General features: G+C 39.7%; 1 protein-coding gene across 1 annotated transcript in view; it reads right to left on the bottom strand.

The window, feature by feature from the left end:
* piwil1 (piwi-like RNA-mediated gene silencing 1) overlaps window positions 1-26,186 on the bottom strand; it is a 60,364-nt gene that overhangs the window by 20,716 nt on the left and 13,462 nt on the right. The window contains exons 3-11 of the mRNA XM_028824765.2: window positions 12,468-12,557; window positions 10,139-10,241; window positions 9,933-10,064; window positions 9,053-9,267; window positions 3,954-4,075; window positions 3,683-3,763; window positions 3,349-3,546; window positions 1,590-1,698; window positions 1,095-1,218 (exon numbers count right to left, since the gene is read on the bottom strand). Of these exons, the coding sequence (XP_028680598.1) occupies window positions 1,095-1,218; window positions 1,590-1,698; window positions 3,349-3,546; window positions 3,683-3,763; window positions 3,954-4,075; window positions 9,053-9,267; window positions 9,933-10,064; window positions 10,139-10,241; window positions 12,468-12,551 (1,168 nt within the window). The 5' untranslated portion in view covers window positions 12,552-12,557. The remainder of the gene's footprint in view (window positions 1-1,094; window positions 1,219-1,589; window positions 1,699-3,348; window positions 3,547-3,682; window positions 3,764-3,953; window positions 4,076-9,052; window positions 9,268-9,932; window positions 10,065-10,138; window positions 10,242-12,467; window positions 12,558-26,186) is intronic.

Genomic DNA, 26,186 nt, shown 5'->3' with positions numbered 1-26,186 from the left:
GCCAGCTTATGTATTAGCATACAGTACTTATTTTTTGGTCCCAAGTAAAGGCTAAAAACAAATCTGCGCATGTCACCTTTTATAATTTTTTTTTCCTCAGCCTGTAAAAGGAATTCCATGAGGGGAGTCCTCCTTACAATATACTCACAGCAGCGGGCTTAGGCTCTGCACAGCCGCCTGACATCATGCAAAATTAATATTTTCAAGCAGACAGTAAAGTGGTGGCTGTTTATGAGAAATCATAAGATTTATGTAACCAGCTGACAAGCCAAATATCACAGAAGCATTTAAAAGCTGGACTACAATGAGCAATGTTCCCTAGTATAATTTGCAGTACAAAATTGGAAAGAAAGGAATTTGCAATTTCGAGCCCAATTTATAGAAGAAAAAGAAGCCAAGTTAGCCTTTGTGCTGTATATACATACATACATATAGCCATCTTCTATGATAATATTATGTAATAATTGCATAATTTTGTTTATTAATGCATGCTTGGACAATTTGCATATATCCTAAAAACAGGGCAAGTGAAGGTGGTGTATGCAACAGTTTAGTCAATTTTAATAAAATGAAACATTTCAATCCAGACACCATCAAACCACAAAACAGGCATCTTTCCAGACAACAAACATCGATAGTCACCTGCACTTTTGAAAATCTAAAATGTAATACAAAGTGAATTCACAACTACAAAAGGAAATGTTTAAGACTCAACAGTTAGGCACAGGTGATCACATAAGCCATGACAGGCAGGTGGAATCAACAGTTTGTGTGCTCCTTTGATACATAGTACCTCCTGATGCTTTTTGAAATTATAAAACAAGCAAATGAATGTACAGTTTTGAAAGACCTCACTATGGTAATAACTAAATTGAACACAATCAGAAGTTTACAACACCCAGATTTTTTAGGAATATTAAAACAATAACATTTCTTATGAGTTTTCACAGATTCCTTAGAAAACATACTAATGCTGTGACTGTTCTGCTAAACATACCTATAGAAATATCTGTTTTGGCCTAAACAATGTCTATCCTCATCACCACTTTTAAGCAAAGTTAAATTATATTATGAAATGCATTACAAACAAGTACCTGTAAGATAACAGAACTCTGGGATTAGCAAAGCAGGACCCAATGGACGTCCACCAGGGCCACTTTTCTTGACACGGCTAATTAGCAGTACTTGATTGTTGTCAGTTATGTCCAAATTGTATTGCTGTTTATTAAAGAAAAAAAAAAAGAAAAAAAATAATCTGAATTTAACCTGTTCCCAAACACAAACTCTGAAAAAAAGAAAAATGATTTCATTTTCTCCTAATTTGTCTGTGTTTATCATACAAGGCAAAGTTCATCTATAACATTGTTGTTCATATTTTATTTATATGTAAGTAACAAGTAAATCATATTTCAATCTTTTAACAACAACCCTAGTTATGCTTAACAAGGTATGTAACTAAACCAGAGGAAAATCAATCAGGGAAGGCATAGTTAACAGACATATGCCACTTCTGAGATAGTCAAGTTATAAAACAATATCATAAAACGTTTTTATAAAAAAGCCAAGCAAAGGTTATGTTGCAAACTTACCGTTTTGTAATAATTCTTAAAAGAAATGCTGGTATCATTTTTTGAAAAAGTATTATTTGGAGTCTGATCCCAGGCGATCCCATCAATCCTGTAGGTTTTGTTGTTGTATCTTTAAAAAAAACAGCACCATACTCTATAAAGAAACCCGTAACATACAGAAGCCAAATTCCAATTCCTCTATACAGAGACAGCGTAACATTCAAAACATGTTTACAGAGAAAATAGGACATGATGAAAAAGACAGACTGTAAAATCTAACTTCAGATTTTACAGTTTTAAATACACTTATCTGTATGACCCACCTCCATTATACACCTACAGCACTTCATACATTTAGGAATAACACAATAAAAATACATAGTAGTGCATAAAAGCAAAAATAATACATTAATCAAATTTTAAACACTTTTTGATCAGGAGAAACGGCAGCAGCCTACACAGAACAAGCTACATATAATGCATTCAAAACTACACTATAAAATACATTTGTGCAGAATACATTTTAAATATACAAGAACAACAGGGGTAGGGGAAACACCCAAGCCTGAAAATATAAAAGAGTGCAGGAAATCGGGTGTCTTCTGAAGGTGCTTCAGGGATGGACCGGGGATTCGTGAAGGGACTACAAAGGCTGTCCATGAAAGCCATCATCTCTGCCAACCACCTTTGCTCTGCTCCCGCCTTCAGACAGTCCCAAGACAGTCTCCAGTATATTTTTGAGTTGATTCTACAACATGTAAATTCTGAAAATACTAAACGTTCTTCCATACAATGCACAACTTTTCTCCCAAGGTGAAAGAATATGACATTATTCACTTTCAATGATCAAAATTAGAGCAATTCTTAAGTGCAAAAGAGAAAAAAAAAAAATGCAACTTAGTAGTATTTTGAGCTGCTGAAGGTCTTTCAATAAATCACAACGAGACCACTTGAACCATGTGCTGAAGAAAAAGTACAAACCAATGAAGCACAGAAATCCACAACTGATTCATTTCTTTCAGTCCTTCGATTTTAGTTCCTGAAAATGAGTTACCGGGACCCATTATCCTTATGTCCTCCCGTTGTGAGAGAACTTTGTCCTTGCGTATGGTTAAACATCTGTAGATTACAGTTTCATCACTGAAGAAACACAAGTAGTTATTAGCCGATTTCACTGCAGGATAACATGTCCATATGGTGTGCTGCTCAATGGAACGGACTCTCAGAACAGATTTCAACAAAAAGGGTCCCTAAAGAAGCTTGATAAATGAGACGAGTTCGTCAGTCAGTCAGTCAGTCAATCAGAGTTCAAAAATGGCTCTAGGAGAGCAAAACTGGAAGGATAACACATACAGGGTTAACACATAACAACTAAAAAGTACATATTCTACACATACTTATCAGAGGAACACGTTAACAGGTTTTGAAATATTACGGCTGTTTTACAATATCTTACAACATATCAACATATATATACACACACACACTTTAGCCATGTTCAGCATTAAATTCTTGACTGCATCATAAAACAAATTACAAATAATACACTTGAAAGTGTTACAAAAATAACTGGAAATGCTTTCTGCAAAACAATCTCTCTTCAAGACACACCTGGATGAAGTTGGTGTGTGCATTATTACAAGAAAAAGCCCACTTTTGACAAGATTTTAAAAAAATAAATAAATAAAAGATAAAATTGGAAAAATCAAACCCAATGTCGATACAGACAGAAGACACAGAGGAAATGTCTAAGTATCTATACAAAGAAACTAATGTTTACCTAGTTAGCACAATTAAGCCAACCAGTTCCTTGGTGCACACGTCTTCAAATTTCGCTTCTCCACACTGCTGTCTTAACTGGTACATTAAGTTTAGCACAGTTTCACTACGAAGGACCTTATGACTCACATCTAAAGAAAGCAAGATGCTGACTTCGTATCGGAGAATAGAAGTTGAAAACCCTGGCCAAACCATAAGCCTGTTTGGGATAGAAAAAATGCACTATTATTATGTGCCATCAAAAAAATCTAGATGCATTATATTTAGAGCTTGACCACTTAAGACAATTATACTTGCCTCATGGAAACCAGACAGAATTAATTAGAAGCACCCACCTGTGCTGAGGAATGTTCTTAGGATCATTGGGATCGTAGTAGTGTCGTCCAATTTGCTGCATATTCAAAATTCTCAAAACTCTGCAGAAAGAGTAACGTGTTAGGAACAGAAACTTTAATCATAGTAAAATTACTTATTTCCAAAAGAAAATTCCAGATACTGTATATAAAATTCATATACAGTAAAATTTACATTAGAGGCAGATGAGACTTTTTACTCAAAATTAAACAGTACAATACTTCTCTCTTGCAAGTAGGAGCAGAAATTTACCTTCGGAAAATAATGTTGTAGAACTGCAGACAGACGGGAGAGGTCGGTGGCAGTTCATTAGTCAGGGTTAGAGTTATTTTCACAGTCTGACCATCCCGTGTTTCAGAAACAAACTCTGTAACCTGAAAGGCAGCACAGAAGATTGTACTCCACGCAAGTGTTTGCTATGAAAAGTCCCTACAAATATTAGCAGCAAAAAAATTTCTGTAGTTCATTTGTACGCATTACAATAAAATTTATACATGCCTGTGACCCACAGACCAATAACAGCAGTACAAGGATAACATACAATGAATACCATACCATACGTTAAAAAAATCAGACAACTGTAGGTGTAACTGCCTGATGAGCTTCCTTATAATTTTTGGAGAAGCTTTACTTCACTATGGAAGTACTACGGTTAATGTTCAGAGATACCATTCACTATTCTTAGGCTGATAAGTGGCAGGTCACAGAAAGAAAGGAGGTGTGTACCAGTGACATTTTTTTGCCATCCACACCAGCCTCTACACTATGTAGGGGTCCCCGAGTAAAAGAGAAGTAATGCAGCCAGTGAAAACACGCTCCACTGCAGAAACTGGTGAGCACAGATAGATTAATTCAAGCTTCATTAGACTTCCAAAGTAAAGGCTCTGGTGAGCTTTCCTGGCAACATACAAGTTAACTTGTGCCTGCTTCAAGTCTTCAGTGATGTTAATCTAAAGAAATTTAAAGCTACTGAACCATTCCAGAACTCTTCCTATGATATAGATACAAATGTAGTCCTACTCCTGCTTCCAGAAGCCCGAAGAAGAAAACAAAATTTCAAATGGCAAATCTCTTCTTTGTAAATTGTCTATTTACAGGTAATAATTAGGACTACAATAGTGTTGTCATTAGCAAATGAAATGCTGGAGGCGAAGCTGTGCTTGGTCACGCACTCACAAGTGAACAAGGAGTACAGCTGGCAGCTCAGCACATTACCCTGTATAGATGACAGCATTGAGTAAATTATGTTGTTGGTCTTTTAGTTACCTCCTCTGCAACTAGATTTAGAATTGTCCAAGTCTCAAGCACAGGAGTTTGTGATCAGTGTTAATCACATAATCATGTTGTAGGGGCAGACTGGCAGCACTCATTTTGCCAGGCTGAAACACAAATCTATGGATTAGCAAGCTTCTGACAGACATTCTTAATCTCTCTTTGACTGGGGCTCTCTTAGGAAAGCAGTCTCTGAACTTTATCTGGTAAAATGATCAATCACAAAGTAAAATCTAAGAGCCATCTTCTCGTGGTACTGGTTAAATGTTCAGCTGAAACAATGAGCTATAACTCAAAGACTTGCATCCTTGAGAGAGAGAACTTTGCATGAATGGTTAACCTAAAAGAACAGGTTTATGTGCACCCAATAAACCAATGGCAAGATGCCCATTTCTGCCTTTAGAACGCCTTAACCAGGTCTAGGTATCGGCACTCTTGTTCCAATTCCATTCAACTATCAATGTTATCTTTATTTAATTAGCATGCACTAATGTATGTTAAGTTCTAGCTTTTTTATATATATATATACATATATATATATATATATATATATATATATATATATATATACATATATATACAGACAACTTAAACATGCACATTAAACAGTAATATAATGTGACCAATTTCAGTAATACTACCGGTATTTGAAAGGTGTTTACATGGTGTCTTCATAACATATGCATAAGCATGAAATGAATCAACCCTTGATTAGTAATGGACGGTGAACATCAGTATTTGTAGGATGTGGATCCCAAACAAAACATCTATATCACCTAGCAAACAACATTAGAAAAAATAAATATTGCAATATTGCAGTTACTCAGTAACCTGTTAGCCAAATTTATTCCCCTATTGAACATATTGAACTAATCTTGAATTAGTCAAAATTTAAGAGACAGCGGGAACATTCGTGTCCTTTTATAATTGTACAAATTAACTCTCTCGTTAATCAGTCTCAAACTGCCCTCAGACAAAAAAAAGAAAATGTTTTAAAATGAGGATCTAGTGCTGAGGCGTTTTTGACAGGGGCACTGAAGGAACAGAACATGAAAGAGAAACAGCCACTGACTGACAACTCCACTAATTTGTTCTGTGTGGTAGAGCTACTTTACATCGGCTCCTTTGCACACATGCTCAATTTGGATTCATAGGCTGCCCTGAAAATTCGAAAAACTGTCTGCTTGGTCAGCCAGGTGATACACTTTTTAAATATTTTCAACAATAGCAGTACAGCCACTATAGCTACATATTAAAAAGAGAAGCAATGTTTATTACACTTTCCAATGCACAAACTTGTGACTGATGTGGTCACGCAAAGAAAGTACATTGGAGCTCTGCATACTGTATAAGCAGCGAGGATGCTCCTGGTCAGACTGGCATGCAGGGCGCTTGTCTGCAACACATCTGCCACAGACACCCAGTCGTCTTTAACGTAATGACGTATGATAGTCAAATAGGAATCTGCTGCCCTGGGTGTCTAGCTGTCATAACTTAGGGCTACTCTCTTGGCTGACCTTAGCTTAAGATCATCATAAGCCTAGCTACAATGACTTCACTCATTTGCCTTCCTTTTGGTATAGTATACAGCAGTTCAAAAAAAAAAAGTGTAGACTGTTTAGGCTCTACTTGTCTGGATATCAACCGAGATGTTTCAGGATGATGCTGGGATAAGTGATTTCTGAGATTTGTTGTGTTACCATGATACTTCAGAGTTGCACAGCTTACAAATAGCTTTGCTTTATCTAGCTGTACTTTACTGACTCACTGTTTGAATCCATAGCAAGTCCACACATCTGATTTGGGTGTCGAAGATGCAAATTTTAGGTAAGGAGGACACAATACTTTGGGAGAAGTACAAGTAGTAATTCTCTTTTCTGCAGAAAGCCCTAACAGGCGCATTAGTAACATCTACTGGATTGGACGTACTGTTTGTATCTGTAGGAAGTCCACATGTGATTTAAGTGTGTAAGAAGCGGGTTTCAGAGGAGGAGTACACACCGCTTTATTCTGTCCTACCTGTAGCCAGACCCTTCTCATTCTATACAAAGTAGTAAAGTGCTTTTTCTATAGCAAGCCTTAACAGGCACCTTAGTAACATCTACTTGATCAACCACCAAAAACGAAGATAAGCAAAAATCTACAAATAATAATTGAGCTTGACAGAGATTCACAAGATCAATCTTGAGGCTTAAAAATGATATTGAATTGTTTAAACGAAAAATAAATCGAAAAATCGATATTCACCCAGAAAATGTGTCAATTGACATGTCTGGAAAACAATAGAGGAAGATAGTGTATAATAAGGACTTTCGCCAATTTATAAACCTTAAATTGCAGATATCTTCATATCTCTTGCATCCCCACTGGAAAGTAAAACCAAGATGACTCACCCTTACATTACTTTGGCGCCTCCCTTTTGGTGCCTTAAATTGCTTTAATTTCCACCACTGCCTAAGGCAAGACTTACTTGACTGAATGTGCAATTAACCACTCATTCCTACACTATTAAATCTTGAGCTATATTCTACATAATATATGGAACTGTCTTAGTTACTTTATAGGTGCACAAGGATGATAACAAGAGCAAGGAGTATGACACCCCGTGTGGGCCTTTTTGTAACAATCAGCAGACTGTAGAAGGCTTTCTGGAAATATGACGACACATTTCAACGTCACCTCTGAAATGTACTCCAACATTTGCTTGAGGACACCACTTTAATTTTAACTTAAGAAATATACCATGACGTGTCTGCAAAATTGTGGGTTGTCAAACTGTACCTGGACTGATCTGCCTGCTTGAATAAAGAAGGTCCCATCTGATGCAGCATTTAAGTGGAAGCTGAAGACTCATCGTCTAGCTAAACCTGAATACAGCTGCTGATCAACTATTCTTGCCCATGAAAAATGACAAATACTGGGAGTCTTGGAATTCAATGATAAAATAATCTTTGTGACTCTGTCATACGCATAGTTAATATATAGTTGAATGACAAGGATTTGGTCGACATCCAGTTGGGCAATGTTATCAAAATTGTGCCTTTGTGATATCCAATTATGGAATCCCAAGTTTTTTTTTTTTCTCCAATGTACAGTAATGTACAGTATTTGTATACCCGTTTAAGACTCAAACATATTTTTTTTAATTTTTGAAAATGTATTGACTGTGTACACATCAAAACACTTCTTAATGCTCTTATAATCAGACAAACTTGATAGTAGGTTGTCACACACGTGTGATTAGGAGGAAGCCAAGTGGATCAAGTGAAGGTAATTACCCCGCCAGGCCAGAGGGTGACAGGGTGCACTAAACCTACTTCTGTTGTCTCTGCTGGCCAAATATGGGAAAACCTGTGTGATTCAACTTCGACTACGCGACTTCTGGTTCTGGCTTTTAAAGCCGCCATCTTTTTGTATATCAGATCAGTTCATCTTAGAACTCAAAGAGTGCATTTCAGTGCTGTCTTTAATACCCTTTTGCAGCCAGGGAATAATATATGGTTGGCTGCCCCAAACCTTTTTCGTGTGTTGAGACTGATTACTTTCACAAGGTATGCTCTTCTCTAAAGCTGATAAAAGTAAAAGTTCTTTCTTGCTCACTCACGCTGGATCCTAACACATACAACACATAGCTTTTTCCTGCCCTCTTTCTTCATCATTGCATCAACAGATTAAAGTTGGCAAGAAAAGACATCACCTTTAAGACACTAACACACCAACAGGAAATCACATTTGCACTTTTTTGTTTTACATTTAAAACGATGATTGCAGGTTTTCAACAAATTTATTGGCATACTGTTAAAATGGGTCTTTCAAAATCCATACCAGAAGAGGAACTTTACCTATTATACCAGATTAAATCTCACTTCTTTACTGTTCAATATGACAACTTAGCAAATACTGGAAGCAGCCTAACACAAGCTACTTTTTTCAATAGTGATGGCATTCGATAAAAAATAGATAATGCATTAGGAAAAATGTCATACCTTGTTAAATGGGCTACATAAAACATTTGCACAAAACCCAGTAAATATTGTATCTGCAACAAAATTAAACCTATAAATAATATCAGTTCTTACGGTATTGGGTAGTCTGTGTGGAAGAAACAAAATGCTTCCATCAAAAGTCCGAGTGGTTCCAAGCAGATCCTCATTTTTTAAGAGAAGAGCAGACCTGAGACGGCGAGACTCCATCGGAGGATTATAATCAACATGATACTGATACAAAACCCACTGAGGTCGAGAAAGAATGCGAAAATAGTTTGCTCTCAGTTCAATTGGGGCACCAGAAACACCTGTTACGGAAAGGGGAGAAAATATTTGTACTCAATTCCATAAATGTCAGCACATTTATACAGCAACTTCTGCAGTAATATTTGTTGACCAAAACAAAATTATACAAATCAATGCAGCCACTTTATTTTTAAAGACATCTAATTAACATTTTGGATGTTAGGGAAGCACAGTAATTGGTGCTGCTGGTTCCCAGATCCACCAATCTAGATTTAAATACAACTCCCCATGGTCGTTCATGTGGAGTCTACATGTAGGTGGGTTTCCCTCCCACATCACTGTAGGCATACACACACACACATGTTCATCTGCAACTCTAAAATTGGCCCTGTCGGGAATGCAATGAATGTATGCTAGAGTGAGCCCTACAGTGCTGGTTCCAGCTTTGTGCCCAAGGTCACAGAGTTTTTGGCCCACAGTGACTGTGAACTCGATTATTCTGAACGTTTCAAACAAAAAATATTGTTTTTAATTGAACACCATAACCTCATAATCCATAGACAAACCCACTAAAACTAATTCAGAAAAAAATAAGCATATTAAGGTCCAAAGATATCAGGAAAGAAGCATCTAATGTTAATTAGAAAAAAAAAAAGATTCAGAGGAATTATCTCAGCTATGGCAATTAAACGAGCCATGGTATAATACATAGCAACAAACAAATTACCCATCTTTGATTCCTGGACATGTTCAATAGCTTGTCTAGTATTAACTCCTACATCATGGAAATCTCTCCGTCTTCCACCTCTCTCCCCGATGGTCATTTGTTGAAAACCAGCAGAAATTGTAATTATTTCTCCTAAGGAAACATTCACAAGTAAGAAGAAATGCAGAGTAGGGTGGGGGTTTGGGGGGAGTTTAAACGTTTGTTACCTTCAGGTACAGCTGCCCCAGTGGACCTCTTCTGTCTCCCTCGGCCAAGTTGCTCAGTTTCTGCAGGAGGCACAGCTGCTGCAGCTCCAGGTGCCAGTGGTGCCTACAAAAAAAACAGGACAAAACACTTGGCTCCCAGGTGAAGTATTGCTTTCTTTATTTTAACGGTATAGTTAAATTCAATTCCAGACCTATAAATACCCGGGAGTGCAGCTGGATGATAAACTGGACTGGACTGCCAATACTGATGCTCTGTGCATGAGAGGACAGAGCCAACTATACCTCCTTAGAAGGCTGGCTTGTCTCAACATCTGCAATAAGATGCTGCAGATGTTCTATCAGACGGTTGTGGCGAGCACCCTCTTCTACGTGGTGGTGTGCTGGGGAGGCAGCATAAAGAAGAGGGACGCCTCACGCCTGGACAAACTGGTGAGACTATTGTAGGCACGGAGCTGGACAGTTTGACAACCGTGGCGGAGTGACGGGCACTGAGCAGACTCCTGTCAATCATGGAGAATCCACTGCATGCACTGAACAGGATCATCTCTAGACAGAGGAGCAGCTTCAGCGACAGACTGCCGTCACCATCCTGCTCCACTGACAGACTGAGGAGATCGTTCCTCCCCCAAACTATGTGACTCTTCAATTCCACTTGGGGGGGATAAACGTTAACATTATACAAAGTTATTGTCTGTCTGTATACCTGCATTGTTATTACTCTTTAATATTGTTTTTTGTATCAGTATGCTGCTGCTGAAGTATGTGAATTTCCCCTTGGGATTAATAAAGTATCTACCTATCTAGTGTCAAAGGCATCTGGAACCTTATGCAAGTAAAAATAAAATGCTTCTCTATATTTTATAATAGGAAAAACAGTAATACTGTCTCAAAAACCCAAATGGAAGATGTGGGGGATTTGTTTGAAAGGAAAAAAAGAAATGCCTACTTGCTCATTTTCCACTTTTCAAGTTCTAAATAATGTAATAGCAAATGTGAATGACAATAATTGAAATTAATCAAAATGCACATTTTCATTTCTTATAATTGAGCATCATCAATTATGCAAGACTATAACTGCTAGACCATGCGCTTTGTGTAATATCTGAACCATGACTTATATCTCAGCATTTTATATGACATCAAAGAAAAGCACTCATGGGGTCACGTTTATAAAACTCAGCTTACACACAAAGAGAAGACCGAAGTGCATGTACACAACTTTCTATACAAAAGTAGAAAGGGATTTATAAAAGAAAAGATAAACCCAGCATCATGATGGGATGTGCTGTGCTAAATAAAGTGACACAGCACAATAATTTTCTACTCATAACCTCGCTAATTCCGGAGCCAACCTACTGCGGTGACTGCCATTCCTGCTGTGAGGCAGCACAAGGACGTGACAAGTGTTCAGGTATATTTTCTAGCACTATCTTTTAATAACACAAGTATTTCTGTTAGTGCTCTACCTTGATCTCCCCAAACTCTTGGCTCACTTAATGAATGGCCATGATTGCATCTTTATGTCTAGAGTACAGCATCGGTGAGGACACCGCCACTGCTGGATGCACTGACGAAAAATACAGAAGACCTTGGTATAGCATCTAAAAATCTGTTGGGACCTCGTAAATGCCACCTTCACCAGCAGTCAGAAATGCTCATGACAACTGTATCTCTAGACTGTTCAGGCATAAGGCCACAAAGTAAGGCATCTCGGATTACAGATGCCATTTTAAGATCGAAACTGGTAAGCGTAGATGTGCTTCCCCCCCTCCTCCAACCCCCCTTTGCACTCACACTCTGCCGGTGACATGTAACCTGATTCTTCGCCTCTAACTTGATGTCAGACTAACCCCAGTCATGGTGAGGCTGGTGGAGCTCAACACTTTCACGGTAGAAGTAACATTTTGCACTTTTTAATATTTGTGCTTGTTGGTGACACCCGTGCTTAAGCTACCAAATAAAGGTTTGCTTTTTGCCTCTCCTGTCTGTTGTCATAATTGCCATCTGTTCATTATATATTTAATGAGGTTGATTAGCATGGTCCATATATGCCTTTTCAGTATGGCAACTGGGAGGAGTTCAAGGTGCACTCATGTATGTGTATTTACCAGATGACTGTGATTATCAAGAGTAAATTGTGTGAATGCCAGGTTTAAAAAAAATAAAAAATAAAAAAATAATTTTTTTTTGGGTGTACCCAGTTTCCTATTTTTTGGCATACATATACTGTCACACTCGAATCCATGCAAAGATTTATAAATGTTTCCCAAACACAGACACTAAGCCTACTAAAATGACCTAAAAGAAACATCTATAGATTAAGTCTTACCACTCCAGGAGCTTCAGTAGGCTGAACTTCATAGGTACGGGTTCTTCCCCTTGAACGAGATCTTGCTCTTCCTCTTCCAGTCATTTTTACCTTTCATAAAATAAAGCATTCCTTAACTAAAACATCCATGCATATTAGCAATAAAATGTTTGAATCTAAAAACATACAAATATTGTATTACAGCTGGGCAAAAAAAAAAAAAAAAAAAAAAAAAAAAAAAAAAAAAAAAACTTAAAACACACAAAGCACACCAAAGTGAATCTGGCCCCTGTACAAATTGATAGAAATATTTATTAAATTGTTCTGTTAACGTACAAGGCATGATATTACTACTAGTGCTATTACATTTAACCCCTTAACCGCCCTCTGCCGGATATATCCGGCATCGTAGCTTTATTGCTGACGCCTTACTGCCGGAATTATCCGGCACATTTGCCTGTGGTTATGTGAATGCCTGGCGCGTAGTATAACTGACAGTTCGGCGTGGGTATTATTACTACGTTGTATTTCGACAACTCTGCGCTTGTATTGGCCGATCACGTGATGTGATTCGAAAGTGAAAGCTGTGAATATGGCGAAACGTAAACTGACTTCAAGTGAGGTTTTGCAGGCGATTTTGGACAATAATTCTGATCATGATTGTAGCAGTTCTGAAGAAGATTTTAGCGACAATGATGATCAGCAACGTGCGCTGCATGATACTGTGAATGACAACGCATCGGATGATGGCGATGAGTGGGTGTATCCCCAGCATCTCAACTGGACTGCTGCCCGTTATCTGAGCCAGATATGAAAGATCCAAACCGTTACCGCTTGTTCAAGCTACGTCCTTTGATTGACCATTTATTTGAAACATTTCAGCAGGTATTTCAGCAGGTAAATACTGCTTGAATAAATGTCAAGTAAAAAAACGAAAATTGTTCAGATTTCTCCTGGCATGGGGACTATTTAGGGAGTTGGCGGTTGTGCAGGATTGAGATCAATTCATGAATCAACTCATCAGTTCCTCTGTGCAATTACATTTGATTTTAAGCAACTTGAAATTACATGTAGTGCTCCAGTACTGACTATCAATAAATGTTAAAGCCACCTTCAATTGGTATTTGATGTAAAGAGAAAAGCTGATAAGTAATCTAAATAAAAAAAATCTGAAGTTGGCACTAGAGGAGTGAACAGCGTAACCATGCAAATAGGACACCGGCAGAAATCAATACCAAGGTGTGGATGGGACTACTGTTTTTATCGTTAAAGGACTACTTGAATATGCTTGAATAGTGAAAATGCTGCTGTACTGTAACATATGAAACCCCAAACATTACAACAAATAGTGGGCAATGTTTTACTGAAGCATTCATTTTCTTTTCATTTCCCACACCTTCCTACTCAATTTTCATAGTCAAAGTTATCATCAATAAAATTGCATCTCTGAGGCGGACATGGCAAGATATTGGGATGCAAGCCGAGTCAAGTACAGGAACAAGTAACAAAACAAAAATCCAACCAGTTCTATCAAACTTAAATTATCACACAACCTTCAACACGGGTCCAGTCACCCTACTGTGAAAAATCATCTGAAGTCATGAGGCTCAACTTGATTCAAAATGACTGAACAAAATTCTGGCAAAGTTTATTTCAAGTTCCAAATTAATTTGTTTTCGGAAAATCATGGAGTAAAATGAAATGTGAAAATAAAGAAAACATTTCCTTTATAAACAAATTAAAGGTAGTAGAGAATTTATCTTATAGAACATTTAATCATAATATGTTACAAATGAAAGCATGTTCCAAGTGTCTTCCATCTAAATATATAATTCACTAAGGCAGCCGACCATGGCAGGCAAGACGCAAGACAAAGCCCAGCCCGCCAATTCACAGAGCCCCACCCACCAACAATTCACTAAGCAACCGACCATGGCACGCAAGACAGACACCATGGGATATGCACGACAGAGCCCCGCCCACCAACACTAAGACAATGGGATACGCACGACAGAGCCCCGCCCACCAACTCTAACCCTCCTCCCGCGTCCACCCTCGTTCTCGAGGCATGAGCAGGCAGTGCGCATGGAGTACGCACGACAGAGCCCCACCCGTCAACTCTAAGACCATAAGGTATGCACAACAGAGCATTGTTCTTAGTCACAGAAGCATAGTCATACAGTCTGCTCAACAATACGCTGACTACATGAATACTTCCGGAGTTTATGGTGGCGAGGCAAAAATTGTGGCAATGTCCCAAATGCTTCCAGCTACTATCACCATTCACTTCCGAGATATCCCTGACCCCATCAGATTCAAATTTGCCTTTTACTTTTACACGCAGACAATTTCCTGTTAAATTGGCCTTTGCAATGACAATTAATAAGGAGCAGGGCCAAACTTTCAAAAAGATATGCCTGTATCAGCCAAAAACAGTTTTCAGTCACGGACAATTGTATGTTGCTCTCTCCAGAGTTCCATCTTTTCATTCACTCACAGTCGTATCCTCAAACCCACCCCATTTGGACAACTGTGTCTTTCAGAAAGTGTTCACCCATCAGTAAATAATTATGCGCGGGTTGGCTAGTTTGTTAGGTTTTGATTTGCAGGGCTGGACAAACTGTAAAGCCAAACGTCTGTCTGCTGGGCTCCCAGCCGTTCAAACCTGATAATACATACAGTACAATACAGTTTATTTTTGTATAGCCCAAAATCACACAGGAAGTGCTGCAATGGGCTTTAGCAGGCCCTGCCTCTTGACAGTCCCCCAACCTTGACTCTCTAAGAAGACAAGGAAAAACTCCCAAAAAATCCTTGTAGGGAAAAAATGGAAGAAACCTTGGGAAAGGCAGTTCAAAGAGAGACCCCTTTCCAGGTAGGTTGGGCGTGCAGTGGGTGTCAAAAGAAGGGGGGTCAATACAATACAATGCAGTACACAGAACAATTTCTTAATATAGTAAGAAATAAAAAATATAAAATTTTAGAAGTACAGAGCAGAATTTAACAGTAGATGATATAATCCAGCTATGCATTCTGGTAGCCCAGTTTTGCAGTTCATAACAGATGGAAGGTTATAGGCAAACATTTTACAACAACTATTGTGTGTAAAGTTTTGGTGTATATGAGCGTATAGTATACTCTTCTATCACAATATAAAAACTGATAATTTCTTAGTAAATTGATTTTTAAAGGATTGTGTCATGCTCATGCATGGTCCTTTTCGACTGTACACAAAAATGTTACGCAAACTAAAATGCTGCATTAACATTATATTCTCAAATTTTGTTTTCAGACCTGATTTAGACCATACCAATTAGTTTCGCTGTAAACAAACAAAAAAAAGCCACCATTCTGATCTTCAAGGTTATTCTGAGATGCAGCATGTCTTTTACAGTGCCATATACCTTTAGCTGACCACAGCCAGTGAGCCGAGCTAGAGCTGCATTAAATGTTGTCATGCTTGGAACATTACGGGAGTCCTTGTGTTAGTAAAGTTATGGTTTAGGCCTGAAAAAGCATGTTCACACTCTGCAGTGTTTGGGCTTAAAGTAAGGAGTGTTTTCACAACCTCGAGTATACCTGTTAGAAGTCTACAGTACACGTCAGTTAATGATAATCATCTTTTTTTTTTTTTTATGACTTTATAAAGGCAAGATCCATATTAAATGGAGTAGAGTCCTCTGATTTCCAAAAGTTAATGTCCATTTCCTAAGGCTGAACACTTGAAAACGTACAACAGGAACACTGTTGAAACATCCAAGCCATCAACATGAGATCAAGCAGCTGCTGAATATTTTAAGATCTCCCCCCCCCCCCCCAGAGGTAGGAATCCCCTTCAGTTGGAAAGAGTTGAAAACAAAGGTCCACTTTTATATATGGTTTATGAATGTTCACTGCAGATAGCACATTATGTTCTCAGACTTGGTTGAGATATTTGAAAAATGATTATTTTAACTTATATTTTGTCATGGTGCAGCGTCTAATTCCTGTCACATGTATCTGGTATTGAAGCTGTACTGGAATGGATCACCTTGTCCTTACCTCTTTTTATTTAAATCCTTAAAGCACAGGTGTTGAACTCCTGTCCTCGAGGGCCGCAGTGGCTGCAGGTTTTCATTCTATCTTCTTCATTAGTGAGCCGTTTTTACTGCTAATTAACTTTTGTTTTAGTTTTAATTAACTTGACTCAGGCCTCTTAATTGTCTCTTTTTCCTTAATTAGTAGCCAAACAATAATGAGACCTCAAACAAGCCACCATATGACCAGCTCACCTGTGTCTATCACACAATATCTGAAAATAAAGAAAGGTGAAGGTCTCAGTAATGTTGATCTCTCAGGTCACCAAAACATTTTGACTATGTTAAAAAAAAAAAAAAAAATCAGAAAAAAATCAACAGATTTGGAAATGTCTGCTGTGACAGAATGAGAGCGGCAACAAGCCACTGAATTAAACAACGGGTTTAATTAACAGCAAGAAACAGCTTCTCATTAAGAGACTGTTTGGAGTGAAATTGATTGGAGTTTGAAATCCCCGTTTAGCCGGTCATCTATTGGCTCGTTTCACGTCTCATTTCTGTTTGGCTGCCATTTAATGAAGAAAGGAATCAATTCAAAGGACTGACTCCTTAAAAACAGGGCTACTGAAATGAAGGGAAAAGGAGTTAATTAGCAGTGAAAACTACTCACTGATTAGGGAAAGGGCTAGAATGAAAACATGTAGTCACTGCGGCCCTCCAGGCCCGGAGTTCGACACCCCTGCCTTAAAGTATGCATTCATTTTTACTTTATATTGTGGTAAATAGTGAGAGGAGACAATTAACTTTTGGCATTCTTGCCCTCACTGCCTCAGATGCTCTAAAGCTGAGAGCTACTGTTTCTCTTGCTTGCTTTATAGACTTGCTGCACAACTTCACTATACTGCTCACTAGTATGAACGTGCAGACCCATTAACCAAAACCACTGAAAGGAGGGTGAATACAATCTCATGAGTGGGTGACCTGCATGATGGAGATGTACTTCAGATATTTTTGCATGTCTTCCATGCTCTTTGATGACCTGTTGCTTCATAGTCAGTCCTTTGTTTCATCATTCCAGCACCCATGTAACCAGTTGGATATTGAAATTCACTGTTTAGGGTACGTGTATGTAGAAAAAATTCTGTGTGCAGCATGTGGCAAAAATCCAGCACATGTCACCGTGTCTGGCATAATTTTTGTTGGGCTGCTCTCACAACCATCATGAATGCATCACATGTAAAGTAGGTTTTAGACAGGGATTAGAGCAGTCTGTAGCACTCTAAGCATCTGTCTTTAAAAATGACCCCAAAGTTAAGACTGCACATGAAGAATTGGGTCTTTTGTTTTTATCATATGGTTTGTTACGAAGACAAAATTGCATTGACTAAAACCCAAATCATTCACCGGGCTTCGAAAGTTTGTAGTACGGCTGTTTAGAATTAAAAACATGTAATCCAAGGCCTATCTTTTTGTCAGCACCTGATTCTGTAGTAACAGTACAACGGAACCTCCATTTACCAGTGAACCATTTAAAAAAATCAATGGATAAGTTGAAAATGGAAAAAATATGTTTAAAATACTACTTTCTTTCAATAAGTTCAGCTCATCTTAAATAAGTACTTCCGGTTTGAGTGAACGCTGGCGGGACTGGTCGCCGCTGCTCGCCGGTAACTAGACTATGTGATTTTGTGGGTATTTGTTTGTTTTTTTTGCCATTTTGTTGACATCTCTGCGTGGCTGTATATGCTGTGTATGCATTTAGCTTCATCCTAACCTCCGTTTCGTTTGAAACTTACCGGCTTATTCTCTGGACGTCTGAGCTGCCTCTGGCCTCCTCACCTACAATGTGGACTGGTAGGATAATCGCCTGGTTAATGCTTGTTTGGAGTCTTCTGTCGCTCGTTATCCAACCTGCGACTGGCCTCCTCCAGTATCCAGCTGCTGAGCTTCTTCGACTGCGTCTTCTCCAGTCTGTGCCCCTGCTGTCGGTGCTGTGTATCGACCCGGACGTCATACTTCTCCCTTGTCGGAGATACATCCACCGTGGGTCTCGTCGGAGATTCCGAACGGACGTCTCGAAAGGAATTAACTCCTTTTGGTCTGATTTTCGGCACCCTCCACACAACACAGATAGGAACGTTGATCATAGCGTGTTGGCCAGCTTAGCTAGGTCGACTAACACCACTGTCAAATGCGACAGCAACATTGTCAGCTTTGGTCTACTAAACATCCGCTCACTCACGAGCAAGGGACATCTCATTCAGGATCTCCTCATTGACCGTAAGTTTGACTTTCTCTGTTTAACTGAGACTTGGCAACAACCTCAAGACTTTTCACAACTTAATGAATGCACCCCCCCGGGGTTTGTTTACACTTGTCAATCCCGTGCCTCTGGCCGTGGAGGAGGTGTCGCGATTATTTATCGCGAGAAGTGGAAAGTCCTGCCGTTGTCTGCTCCTGCTGTTAGCTCTTTTGAATCGACTGTGTGCCAACTGTCTGGCCCAGTTCCTACCATTATTGCAACTGTCTACCGTCCTCCTAAGTCAAACAACAATTTTTTGAACGATCTTGTTACCTTTCTTACTCATTTATCTGTAATTACCCCAAATATAATTCTGCTGGGGGATTTTAATGTACATCTGGACAATATCAATATCCCTCTCACTAGAGACTTTTTATCTTGCCTGGAGAGTTTTGGATACCAGCAGCACACTGATGTTCCTACTCATTGTAAAGGACATATCTTGGACCTGATCTGCTGCTCTGGTGTTGTTCCTTTTGATCTCACAGCAGATGAACTCACTATAACCGACCATTTTCTTCTTTCATTCAATGCCAAACTTACCTTTTCTGTTCCTAAGCTTCCACGTCTCATAGCCTTTCGCAACATTAAGAATATTAACTTGAATTTGCTGTTTTCTAGAATCGATTCCCAAATGGACTTTTATAATTTATCCACTCCCATAGAACTGGTCTCATATTATAACACCTGTCTTAATGATATTCTTAATTCTCTGGCTCCGCTAAAAACCCGTTCTGTTTCTTTTTCTGCCCCTTGGTTTATGCCTGAACTTCGGCTTCTGAAAGCTAAGGGCAGGCAACTTGAAAGGTTGTTTAAAAAATCCGGACTGTTTGTCCACAAAGAGATGTATAAAAATCATCTTCTCTATTATAAGGATTGTATAGCTCAAACCAAGTCTAATTATTACACTCAGTTAATTACTCGTAATACAGGTAACACCAAGACTTTGTTTTCTTTACTTAATAATGTTACACAACCTCCAGACTCTTTACCATCTCACCTTTACTCAACTGCTTTCTGTAATTCTCTTATGTCTTTTTTCAACGAGAAAATCCAAAAGATACATCAGCACCTTGGTCCAGATCCTCTCTATATTCCTTCTGAACTACACTCGCCTATTCACTTTTTCTCTTCTTTCCAGCTTCCCACTTCCTCTGAAATTTCAGATCTCATCTGCAAATCCAAGTCATCTACTTGTCAGCTGGACCCCCTGCCTACAGTTCTGGTTAAAGCCTGCCTCCCCTCTCTAGTACCTCTCATTTCTGCCATCATTCACTCTTCTCTTACTACTGGTATTATTCCCTCATCTTTTACAACTGCTGCTATAACCCCAATACTAAAAAAACCTGGTGCTGATCCTACTAATTTCAATAATTTTCGCCCCATTTCTAACTTGCCCTTTATCTCCAAAATTCTTGAAAAAATAGTAGCTATTCAACTTCACACCCATTTATCTCATAATAATCTATATGAAAAATTCCAGTCTGGTTTTCGCCCCCTTCATAGTACAGAAACGGCACTTGTTAAAATTACTAATGACCTCCTTATGGCTGCTGATTCTGGTCTAATCACTATTCTCATCCTCCTTGATCTGAGTGCGGCCTTTGATACTATTTGTCATACCACTCTCCTTAATAGATTATCTCTGATTGGCATTACCCACACTCCACTTGATTGGTTTAGATCCTACCTCTTAGGCCGCACTCAGTTCATACAACTTAAAACCTTCACATCCCAACCCACCGCTGTTACCTCTGGTGTGCCCCAGGGCTCTGTCCTGGGGCCTCTTCTTTTTATTATTTACCTTCTTCCCCTTGGCAATATTTTTCACAAATATAACATTAATTTTCACTGTTATGCTGATGACACCCAGCTCTACCTTGCTGGTAATCCCACCTCCTCTTTTATTGACTGCATTGCTGAAATTAAATCCTGGTTTTCTTCGAATTTTCTTAAATTAAACAGTGACAAAACTGAGGTTCTCCTCATTGGTTCAAAATCATCATTATCCAAAACCAATAATCTTTCTCTTATTATTGATGACTTTGTTGTTTCCCCATCATCTCAGGTCAAGAGTCTGGGTGTCATCCTCGACAGTACTCTATCCTTCCAATCTCACATTAATAACATCACCCGGTCTGCTTACTTCCATCTACATAATATTAATCGTATTCGCCCCTCCCTCACTCCTCACACCACTGCCATTCTTGTTCATAGTCTTGTCACTTCTCGGCTGGACTACTGCAATTCACTCCTCTTTGGTCTCCCGAATAAATCTCTTCATAAGCTTCAGTTAGTCAAGAATTCTGCAGCACGTATCATCACTCAAATCCCATCTATTCACCATATTACTCCGGTCTTGCAGCAGCTTCATTGGCTCCCGATTAAGTTTCATATTGATTTTAAGAATCTACTATTAACATTTAAGGCCATCCATAACCTCGCCCCTTCATATCTGTCTGACCTTCTTCATGTTGCCATTCCATCCCGTAACCTTAGATCCTCTTCCTCCACCCATCTGACTGTCCCTCCCGCCCGTCTAACCACAATGGGGAGCAGAGCTTTCAGCCGTTCTGCTCCCAAGCTCTGGAATTCATTGCCTGCGGATCTCCGAAACATCAAATCATATTCATCCTTCAAATGTAAACTTAAAACGCATCTGTTTAAAATGGCTTTTTCTTTTTCCTCCTGATTATAATGGTTTTGTTTGGTTTTAATTTCTAGATTTTCTGATGTTTTAAGTTTTTTATAATTGTGTCTTTTATTTAATTAATTATTTATTTATTTATTTATTGTTGTTCGGTGTCCTTGAGTTCCCTGAAAGGCGCCTTGTATAAATAAAATGTATTATTATTATTAAGTATATGGCATATTTATTAAACCTTTACTGTTTTTGTAATACAATAAATTACTATATTCAATAATTATGAAATACAATTTAGGCATAACCGAAGTATTACATTTGGAAAACCTGCCATCATTCCTACTCACCACTCAAAGGTGTAAAATGTGAGGAAAATGTTACATTGGGGTTTTGCTGTATCAAGAAATCAAAATGTGCATGTATATGTAAAATCACAGCAGATAATAAAACCTTAAATTACACTAATGTAAGTTTAAGAAAGTTAATTAAATAATATATAGCCAACTCAAGAGTTTAAGTGCAGTTTGCACAGTACGCATTTCTTGGTCTACATCACTACTGATAACAAAATCATGTCAAATTAGTACAACACAACCTTAATGGGGTCAGGCAATTTATGTTCAATACTACATTTAATCCTTAATTTCACTACAAGCTGCAGGAAAAAAAAGAAATAAATCCATACTTTTTACATAGATGTTAAGTATCAGAATCTAAAAAATGTGTTCAGCACGGTCACCTTTGATTAGTTTTGTGGCGAGCACCTTCTGTGTCATCACGTTCAACTTTATCGTCTGCTACAGCTTCAGTTTCGGAATGTTCTCTGTCCATTTTCACCGTTCAATACCTCCACTACCGCATGTACTCTGTTGTATGCGTGTTTAGCGGTGCAGCAGTCAGAAAGGTCCCCCTTAAACAGTTTCCCGCTGCACCACATTCTAAATGTTGTTTAGGCAATTTAAACTGGTGTTGTGGTATAAGAAAAATTTAAGTGAATAAGTGAGCCTCGTTACACCTGCCATAAAGTTCTCTAAACTGAACGTACACCTGGGGACCCCTTACTGCGAGGAAGCAGCACTACCGCCACACTATCGTGCATGTTTAATACCTGCTTTAATGCATTTCATCCTGAAAATGATATCAAGTATATATCTTAGCATTCTAAATTTTGAGAGAGCAGGAATATCACGAAGAGAATGTATTCTGTGTGGCGATTGCCGCTGGCGCCTCCTGTCAGTGCGGAGGAAGTCAGTTTAAGACGCGCATAGTGATTAACAACTGGATCGAGGAACACAACACAAAGCATTTAATGTGCTACATTAACTTATTCCAGGGTTTGAGAAAATCTGGTAAACATTGATTTTAGGATGAAGTTTAGTTTACGACATTTTACTTTAATTATAAAATAAACTATGAGAATAAAGTGGAAATGTCGACTTTAATCTCAACATATGCGTCAAGATCACCAGTGTATCCATGGAAATGCTCCACTATATCTTAAAAAACTCCTTATATTACAATCCACTACAAGAAACCTCCATTTTACAAATACCTACTGCCTTCACCCTCCTGTGACCAAACTTCATACAATGGGAGACCGAGCCTTTGCAGCCGCTGCTCCACGGCTCTGGAATGTCCTACCAGAGAGCCCAAGAACACAGCAGATTGTGGGCTGTTTTAAAAAACAGCTCAAGACTTTTCTATTTAGGAAAGCTTATTAACAAAAATGCTATAATTATTGTTGTTTTATCTTGCCTTTAATCTTTTTATGTTGCACTTTGAGATTTACTGCTAATGTAAAGTGCCCCTATAAATAAAATGCATATTATTATTTATTATATTATTATTATAAGATCAAAGTGGAAATCTCAAGAATAAAGTCAACATGTCGACTTTATTCTCGACAGTTTTTTTTTTTTCCTTCACCGTAGCCCCTATACGATTCCGTAGGGTTATACCACAAACAGCATTACAGTATAAATGCAAGTGGCAGTTTTATTATTTATGTATATAGCTTAGCTTGAAGCAAGGTCCACATTAATGCAATTTGCCTAAAAGATGGTTCAGTTGGTAAAGATGTCATCACCAAATTGCACTTGTTATTTTATTTTTATTTGGTGAATACTGTGTAATGCACCTGGGCTTGAAGTAATAGTGTAAGAGCCAATTTTAGAAAGTTAAAGTTTTGAGTTAAATTCATATTAATGTTTTCTTTATTTGAATAGAACATAATTTCTTCTATAGTCATAGACAATGGTATAGTCTTTTCCCCCCTATCAGTAGATAGAATCTCCTTGCTATAATTGAGAAACAGTGTGAAGTTTAGTTGTGTTTAGAACAGGTTCCAGTAAAGAGGGATTTGATAAACCCATTTTAAGTTTAGAAATGGGATAAGCATACAGTTTTCTGACCGTTTTGAAATGGTTCAGAAATTATAAGTGACTAGTAACGATTTAAGATGTAACAAGATTAAGCTTAGAACTAAATTTTTTCTTATTATAATTTTTCTTTTTTTGCTATTTTAATTTTTCTTCCTTTATTTTTGTGTGAACTGTTTTACTTTCAAAATGTAACTAAACTTTTGAAAACGAAGATATCTTGTCTGTGGAATCATTTCTGCGCGTCAGGCTTTTGTTGAATCCCATTTTTTTAAGTTGGAGCTGCTGAATTTTGGAAACTTTGGGAAAACGCAGCTACAAATAGTATTACTGGAAGTTGCACTATTATTTATTTTATTGTTATTTATTAGTTTAAAAATTATGCAGTTTAATGATGGTAAAGTTGTTTAAAAAGTCACTTTAAAGTGTCAGTGGACAGTGTGGCAGGTGGCCGGGTGCGGCCCTCAATCAGCCGCCTATTTAAGGAGCCGCCGCCCTGCAATCAAGGCTGGAGTCGGGTGAGGAGGTGGACGAGGTCAGAGGAGGCGGCAAGGAGAGGCCCTGAGTGTGTGTATAGTGAAGAGACGGCTTGGAGGAGAAGCCAGGACTTTGGGAGACTGTTGGGGTTTGTTGGTGGCGGTGCACTTAGTGACTTATGTACAATAATAGTGTAAATAAACGTGTGGTGATGGACTGTAACGTGTCTGCCTGTCTGTGTCCGGGCTGGACCCTTCTACAGTGGCGTAGTCGGCAGGAGGCTGCACCTGGCACAAGGTGCGGACCTGCATTCAAAATATTGTCTGTGGAAGGCCCGGCACAGCAGGCGAGCTCACCCACGTGCCGCAGGGGCGGCGTGCACCGAACCCCGCAGAGAAATGTGGAGTCGCAGACCATGAGCAGTCTGCTTTCAGACTTTGTGTTTCAGGGGCAGCTTGGGAGCGCGGCGGCAGCTAGGAGAGCTGCCTGGAAGGAGATGCTGCAGCCGCGGAGCTGCCCAGAACCTCGCCCTCGAGTGTGGAATGAGGGTGAGGAGGCCGCAGACCGAAGGTCCCTCCTCGTAGCAGGCACGGGATTGGGCAGCGTGTCCTGTCCTCCTGCCAACGATTGGTCAGAGGCGGGAGCAGGGAATGTCCGTCTCGTGCCGAGAAGAAACCCGAGTGGGCAGCAAGGAAGTGTCCACAGAGAGCAGTCGGTGAGTGGAACTATTCGCGAGGTAAGCCCACCGGCGTCTGCTTCTCTCTCCTTGGCGGCGATATTGCAGGAGCTGCAAGAACAACTGCGCCTTGTGCTGTCGCCGCCGGCCGAGCGATGTGCCCTCCGGGCGGAGACGCTGGAATCAGGAGGGATGGCAGTGGCGTCGGATCGAGAGCCGCAGGCAGAAGAGGATTGGCGCACTGCAGGAGCTCCTGGACGGAGAGGCACAGCGGGGAAGGTAAGGGAGACCGACCCCGTTAAGCTCCGGACGCCAGCGGGGCTGGGTCTGCCCTCTTACAATGGGCAGATCCGAACCGTCGCGGCGTCCCAAAGTAAACGGAGGAAGCGGCTTGGGGAAGCCAGTTCCTCCGATAAGCGAGGACATGCTGCTGGGTGCGCGTGTCCCGCAAAGGGCCGTCCTCTGCGGAGGCAGAGGAGAATCCCGCAGCTGGAGAGGTGGAAACAGAGCGTGATCCCACTGGTGATTCCGTGGCGGGGAGCACGGACTGCTCGGGCTGGGAAGCCGAGAAAGGGAGCATCGGGGTGCCGATCGGGGCCGAGAGCGTTGGCCCAGCTGAGGATGAGCCGAGGGGCTGCGTCAGGGCAACGCCTCCGCCCTTGTTTTTCTTTTGGGTTTACAGGATCGGGCCCTAGGCTACAGTGTGTCGGCTTGCCGCCGAGGGGTTCCCGTCCTCCCGGAATGGTTCGCTGGTCCCAGGAGGTCTCAGCTAGCGGGGGAGTCATGTGGCAGGTGGCCGGGTGCGGCCCTCAATCAGCCGCCTATTTAAGGAGCCGCCGCCCTGCAATCAAGGCTGGAGTCGGGTGAGGAGGTGGACGAGGTCAGAGGAGGCGGCAAGGAGAGGCCCTGAGTGTGTGTATAGTGAAGAGACGGCTTGGAGGAGAAGCCAGGACTTTGGGAGACTGTTGGGGTTTGTTGGTGGCGGTGCACTTAGTGACTTATATACAATAATAGTGTAAATAAACGTGTGGTGATGGACTGTAACGTGTCTGCCTGTCTGTGTCCGGGCTGGACCCTTCTACAACAGAAATTGTTAACATTAACAGAAAGTGTAGTTGGTTTACAAAAAATATTTACTATTTATTCCTTTTCTAAGACATGTTCAGTGCAATACAACTTTTGACAAGCGTCTCTGGATATTTTACTAAGTCTAAATGCCTCTTTGGATGGTTGAAAATATGTTACTA

This window comes from Erpetoichthys calabaricus, chromosome 18 (assembly GCF_900747795.2).
Source record: "Erpetoichthys calabaricus chromosome 18, fErpCal1.3, whole genome shotgun sequence".
NCBI classification, from domain to species: Eukaryota; Metazoa; Chordata; class Cladistia; order Polypteriformes; family Polypteridae; genus Erpetoichthys; species Erpetoichthys calabaricus.
Note: the sequence above shows the minus strand (reverse complement) of the source record. Positions and strands in the feature narration are given on the sequence as shown.